Consider the following 7,539-nt stretch of genomic DNA (forward strand, 5'->3'; position numbering starts at 1 on the left):
AAACATACTCTTCTACCTCAAAATCGCAGCCGGAATACTAATGCCCCTGATCACTTTCGGTTTTACACTCTTTTTTGCACTACGCAATTGTAAAAGGAAGTTCAGCAGTGGCGGCGAAAGGGTTGTTGGCGGCAGCGATGGTGTTACCTGCAGTCAGATTAACATCCAACTTCCAAATCTGAATATGCATGACAACACCTCTGCCTAGGCTTCTCATCATTTGGAGTTTCTACGTCTGGAGAAAACCACGTTCATGCATAACGTAAAAGTTCCTTTCCACACTTAAAGAGTTACTTGCCCTATTATTGTTGGTTTGTTAAATAAGATTGCATGAACTGTCTTAGTTTCTAAGGTGTGCAGCTTGTATTAGTGGACCCTGGTAGGGAGCCATGGCCACTATATATATATATAATCTCAATGTCTTCTCGTTTGTTCTTTGGTATGGTAAGTAAGGGGACTGAGTCAGTTTCGTATTATTTGTACCAGTTTCTTAATATGCAACAAATTTCTCTCTTATTATGACCATTTTGCCTGTTATATAGGATAAAAGTTCACTATGAATTAAACGTACATCACAAGATTCACAATTTGGCAGCTTTGGTCTAAAATAAAAAAATAAAAAACAACGAGGGACACGCTGTTTGGCGACTTCACCAGCGAGGGACACGCTGATCTCGGCCAAAAGTTTGACCTATGTTTGATAGATGGAGAATAGGTAACCGCTGCCGAAAAACAAAAGGGATACACGGCTTGAAAGAATAATTCCTCTTCTTTGTTTTTTTTTTTATTTATTTTTTTTGAAAAGGAAATCAAAATTTCATTAATGAATATGAACAAAATCAAAAGACAAAGCTTCCAAAGCAGGGGAGGAGAATCCTCAATCCAAAAAACATCCTCACGAATATGACGCACATAACGAGCTAAAGAATGAGCTGCAGTATTAGCTTCTCGTTTTACACTACTAACGGAAAAGCAAGTTAACTCCATCAACAAAGCTTGAATATCCATAAAAATATGCCCCAGCCGAGCCCCACTGAGATCCTTCTTTGCTATGGACCCCATGATCATGGCATTGTCCCCTTCTATGACAGCATCAGTAATGCCCACCTCAATAGCAAACTGTATAGCCCTCCTACACGCGAGTAACTCAGCTTCACTGCTATCAACCGCCTTTGAACCACGGACAGAGAACGAAGCCATCACATCAGCATTCTCATTACGAATAACAGCTCCATACCCTGTGAATGGTGGGTCGGAAAACATGGCAGCATCAAAATTAAGTTTGTAGAGCCCAGCAGGAGGAGGCAACCACGTACTTGGGTGTGCACTGCGATGCTGCACCGAGAGCCGAATTTGAGAGCTTCGAAAATCCTCCAAAAAATCTTTGGCTCGCCTGTTAAATATAGATGGGTCCGGCACTTGTCCGCCACGCACCACCAAGTTCCGTTGATGCCATATAAACAAAGCTTGCACCAAAAACAAATTCACACACCTCCGTGGGCTTCTCCTCCAACAGTTTTTCTACCAAATGCAAAAAGGAGACCTGCTGCGTCGCTATCTTCTGCACGCCCACCAAACTTCCAGCCCATATGTCCTGAGCTACACCACACTGCCAAAGGGCATGGACACAATCTTCAGAGAACAAAGTACACAACTCGCAAATAGCCACCTCTAGAACTCCGCGCTTCATCAAATTCTGACCGGTAGGCAAAGCATTATGACACGCCCTCCACCCGAAAACCTTCACTTTGTTTGGAATCTTCAGCTTCCAGAATTTTTTCCAGAGACTCTGTCCCACTACACCAGAAGACGATTCAGCCCAATTATCCTCCCGAACCATCTGGCGTGCTACATGGTAACCACTCCTCACCGAATAACAACCATTTTTCGAATGAAGCCAAAACAAATAATTTGATTGATTATGTAATTCCTCTTCTTTCATTTAAGCATGTGAGAATAGAAGATTCTTTTTATAAAAAATTTTAAAAAAATCAAATTAAGCAAGTGATAATGACTTCGTTAATTAAGTGCTTGTTTAGATTTTTTATTTTTTATTTTATTTTTTTGAGAAGATGCTTGTTTAGATTAAAAGTAAGATATTTCAGTTCTTCTACAATTATTTTATCTTACGTTCAACACTTTGAAGTTTTATTTTCATTTTAAGTTACAACTGCATTTTTCACTAGTTTTTTTTTTTTTTTTTTTTTTTTTTTTTTTTTTTTTTTTTTTTTTAAGTTAAATATATTAATGAAAATAAGCTATCACAGTCAAATACTAAGACAAGCATTCTCACCAAAAAAAAAATTCTAAGAATATAAAGGAGAGATCCCAGACCAACTCATTATAGTTTAAAGTCTTTAAGGCTGTGTTTGGTTGCTGAAAATCGTTTTCCGGAAAATACATATTTTCCGGAAATGCTAATTTCCGGAAAAGGAAAATGTATTTGGGTGTTTGGCTGTTTCGGAAATCGTTTTACAGAAAATCAATTCCGGTGTTTGATTCGTCCAAATATTTTACGGAAATCGTTTTACGGAAATTTAATTCCGGTGTTTGATTCGTCCAAATATTTTACGGAAAATACTTTACGGAAAATACTTTACGGAAAACGTTTTCCCATGTTTGGTTCGGAAAATACTTTACGGAAAATAATTTGGATCAACATAATCGAGCTGGAGTTAGAGCTTAAAAATAACTAGTTTGAAACTATATTTTACTCTTATAGATAAAATTCAAGAACCTGCATTCCCTATACATATCTGTAACAATACTTTACGGAAAATTATAACATCAAACATAATCATTCGAATATACCCATAATATTTATATAAAAACCCATAATATTTATATAAAAACAGCCACATCAATCGTTCACCATTGGCATTACACCTCAATGGCATACAAAAATGATACCTATTTGTGGTATCTGAATAGTACAAATACATAATTTGGGCAATTATATCGTCCCAATAATACAAAAGAGTACATATATAATACATTGATAGGTCAATATTAATACTACAACATAAGTTAATTCCTAAATCTACCATCACAGTCAACATGAAATAAGCAAATCAAATTTGTGAGAAAAAATAACCATCTAACCATAGCTTCCTCAACCTAGCATTCTTGGCTAAAAATCCACGTGCCGTCTTCTCATTCTCACAAAGATGGTCGAAGGCAGTAGCGAGCATATCTTCGCTATATCCCTCCGCCATCATAGCCATTACCTCATTATACAAAGTTGTATAATCTACCGGGCCCCGATTAATTTCTTTCAGAGCGCCAGCTATTTCCTTCAGCTGATCAGATAGATCAGTCAGCACACTATCATCAACAGTAGAAGCTGCACGCCCTCTTTTGCGGGACTTGGAAATTCCCGACCCAGTGGTGGATGATTCATTTGCGTTCTTCCCCTTTTCAACCACACATTCCTCCACATTATCTGCGACAAACTCTGCACTATCCCCATTATCCCCATTATCTGGCTCATTTTCGATATCCACTCCGGACTTAGCAAAGCCACCTGTGGCTGTGTCCTTTCCCACCACAATCGCTAATTCATCGTAAAACTCAATTTTTTTGTTCAGATACTCGGCATGCTTCCGATGTGCCTGTAAGGGAGAAAAGAACGTATATAACAATGCAATAATAACTTCTCTCATAAATTCAATATAAAAGACTATGCACACTTTCCCAACATTATCAATCTTTTCTTTACCAAAGAAAATTGTAGCTCAGACACATATACACATATAGATAGATGAAAATGCATAGATATGTATAGATATAATACATAGTAAGGTGACATGAAAGTTATGTTTGGAAAACCTTATAAAAGCAATGGAATTCTAAAAAGTATGACACTATAAATTTCATATGAAAGGCAAAAACATATATTATTATCTATATTAAGAAAATATAGTTGGAAGCCATACCATAACTTCTTCTTGGTATGTTTTTGCGTCACAAGTTATCATTTTCAGATTTTCGTCCCAACCGAATCCACTCTTCCTTCTAAGCTCTTGAATAGTTGACCACATGGACCTTAGAGTCCGCATCCGGTTCTCCACAAATACAGGGTGGCACTCAACCCCGAAATGGGCCGTTATCTCCTTGGCTACAAGAGCAAAGGAGCCGGCCCTAAAAGTATTAGAGGGCTTATTGCCCTTTCCAGCCTCCTCTGTAAGTATCTTTAGCATCATCTCATGCATAGGTGGCAGCCACCTAAATTGCTTGCTGCCACCAACTTTTTCTTTCCCCTTTGACATTACTACATATGAAAATAGTATAGTCAGAGTAGCATTTAGTAATTACGCTCGGAACATGAATAACAAATCAAACACACATACAACCACGCTTATGAATGTGTACAACAGAATGGAACATGCTAACTATGGAAATGACAATGTAATACCATCAAATAACAATGTAATGCTAAAAATTCTTTTTCATTACATCACCAAAAGTCTATATTACATACATTGTCTTTACAAAAAAACAACAAGGAAAAACACATTACAATCATAGAAATCTAAATAAAATACTACTCTTCACTCCTGATATAATCAGACCACATGGCTTGGCATATCTCATCTCTCTTAGCATTCCATGATCTACTATCTTCGACGGACTCCCGATGGGATTGTGTTTCTTGTTGGTGGTCACTAAGCTCTACTTGGTTCATTGCATCTTCCATAATATGGTCATTTGGTTCAACCCCCATAATGTGATTATGAACCACACAACACGCTAACACTACTTTCACTTAGGTTGGGAAAGACCAATATGGTTCTGCATCCAACACTCGAAAACGTTTTTTCACCACTCCAAACCCTCGCTCAATGGTAGTTCTCAATGAAGAGTGTCGGAGGTTGAACAATTCTTGCGCATTCTCAGGAGGACGATCACTAAACTCTTTCAAGTGATATCGTACACTCCGATACGGTGACAATATTCCATTTTTATTACCATACCCAGCATCACCAAGATAAAATTTACCTACATATATTAAAAAAAAAAAAACCAAATCACTACTATGTTTAGGAAAACACATAATATTTATTAAACTAACAAACCAAAAGGGTGAAGTAATCGTGTAATACCATTGGGAATTGAAAATCCCCCTGGCCTAGCAAATGCATCATTTAATACACGTGAATCATGTGCACTGCCTTCCCATCCAGCCAACACATAGGTGAACTTTAAGTCAAAACTAATGGCAGCTAACACATTTTGCGTGGTTCCATCTTTGCGACCACGAAATCTTCCTTGTATTTCAGGTGGCACAGATGCACGAACATGTGTACCATCTATTGCTCCAACACAATCCTAATTTTCGACAAACATAATGGTTTAAAATTACATAAATCTTCACAATTTACAAAAACACACAAGTCACAATATTTACCTTAAAATATGGGTAAAACCTTCTGCTATTCCTTATCTCTGGAGGTGTATCTTCGCTACGCAGTCTTATTAGAGCTCTATATAATTTCAGGACCCCCCTAAGGACAATCTTGAAGTATCTATGAATAGTCTCAGTTGATCTATAGATCCGACTACCCATTACACGAAACCTCACATTATGACCAATAATGTGCAAGAAAATGAACACTTGCTCCGTAACAGACATGTGAACAGTCGGACGTATGTGCTCCCCCTCAGTGAGGATGTGACATAAGTGGTGGAAAGCTATAGGCTTCATCCTAAGTTGATTCACACAATGTCTCTCACTTCCATGCAAAACACTATTTATGTATTCCTCTCTCTCGACGGCATGGTTAACATAAGGCGCCCTAGGCAGTTCTCTACGTCTACGTCGTAATTTCTTTAACAATGCAACCCCCACAAGGAGGACAGATGCAACTGAGGCAAGAATTGCGGCTTTGGTTTTTTTCTTCATCTACCAAAATCACAAACATTGTAGTTTAAGAGGTATGTAAACAAGTATGGTATTGATTACACCATAAATAAATTCAGCCACAAACATATAACATCCAAACCATCACATTGCATTCTATTTACACTATAACAATACCATCACATTGATAACTACACATTGATATCGCACAATACCATCACATTACATTCTATTTATAATCACCTATATACCCAAAACACCTTCAATGAAGTTGTAAACACACACATATTGGTCTGCAAGAACATAATTACACAAAGCATGGGTGAAGGCCCAAAATTTCTACACATAACCCATAACCGAATTCTAATAAAAATAACAGCAAAAACCAATCATGCATAACCAGTCAAGCCCCAAAATTCTAAAAAAAAATTTCAGACCACAAACCAATTGGGAATAACCTGCAATCAGAAAAGCCCCAAAATTGATATATGCATCACCCATAATTACACAGTTTCATAAACAATGGATAATTAAAAAAGTTGATAAATATCCTGCAATCAGAAAAGCCCCAAAATTTCATATACATAATTCACAAATACACAGTTTAATCGACAATGGATAATTGAAAAAAATTAATAAATAACCTGCAATCAGAAAAGTCCCAAAATTTTGATATACATTACCCACAAATACACAGTTTATAAACAATGTATAATACAAAAATTAATAGATAAAAACATGTAAATAATTATATAAATATTTATATAAATAAACAACTAAATAAATATATATATATATATATATATATTTCAGAGATCGGATCGGGAGGATGGCTGGACCGGTGAGGTGAGTGGATCGGAGGTGAGTGAGTGTGTGGATCGGAGCTGTGTGGATCGGACTGAGAAATGAAATGAGAGAGTGTGGATCGGAGAAATAAGGGTGATCGGACAGAGAAATGAGCGGATCGGACTGAGAAATGGAAAAGGGCAACTCACCGTGCGTGGAGAGGATCAGCTGCGTGAGGGAGATGGGTTCGAGCGTTTGGCGTGAGGGAGATGGTGGAGCTCGGTGTGTGGATCGGGGCCTGGAGGTCGGAGCTTGGAGCTTCTTCGCTCGGTGTGTGGATCGGGGCTTGGAGCTCGGAGCTTGGAGCTTCTTCGCTCGGTGTGTGGATCGAAGCTTGGAGCTTGGAGCTTCTTCGCTCGGTGTGGGGATCGGGGCTTGGAGCTCGGAGCTTGGAGCTTCTTCGCTCGGTGTGTGGATCGGGGCTTGGAGCGGAGCTTGGAGCTTCGTCGCTCGGTGTGTGGATCGAAGCTTGGAGAGCTCTGTGTGTGTCGAGTGCGTGTGAGAGAGCAGAATGGAAAATGTTTGAAGTGAAAATGAGGACTGAAATGATTTTCCGCCCCAGAAGCCTTATTTTACGGTCAAACTGAAAATATTTTCAGTTTGACCTAATTTTCCTAACCTACCAAACACGCTATTTTCCGGAAAAGGATTTCTGAATTCCGTTTGAAGTCAAAACAAACGGAGCCTAAGTAAAAATTTCAAGTGATGTCTTTTTTACTTAAATTTGGAAAAAGTTTGCTCCAAATAAATTTGGTGCTATATTTTTTAATTTATTACGTGGTGATTTATAAACTATCTATACATACTGTAGGGACACGATTCCTTTGCGGCCC

At 38.1% G+C, this 7,539-nt stretch overlaps 1 protein-coding gene across 1 annotated transcript; it reads right to left on the reverse strand.

Moving 5' to 3' along the window:
- Positions 1-2,526: 2,526 nt before the first annotated feature.
- LOC115989409 lies at positions 2,527-7,129 on the reverse strand. Its single transcript, XM_031113084.1, has 3 exons — positions 6,856-7,129; positions 3,936-4,270; positions 2,527-3,611 (listed from the first exon to the last, which is right to left on the reverse strand). The coding sequence occupies exons 2-3, from the start codon at positions 4,266-4,268 to the stop codon at positions 3,072-3,074; spliced, it is 873 nt and encodes a 290-aa protein (XP_030968944.1). The 5' UTR covers positions 4,269-4,270; positions 6,856-7,129; the 3' UTR covers positions 2,527-3,071.
- Positions 7,130-7,539: the final 410 nt, after the last annotated feature.

This window comes from Quercus lobata, chromosome 5, assembly GCF_001633185.2.
Source record: "Quercus lobata isolate SW786 chromosome 5, ValleyOak3.0 Primary Assembly, whole genome shotgun sequence".
Lineage (NCBI taxonomy): Eukaryota > Viridiplantae > Streptophyta > Magnoliopsida > Fagales > Fagaceae > Quercus > Quercus lobata.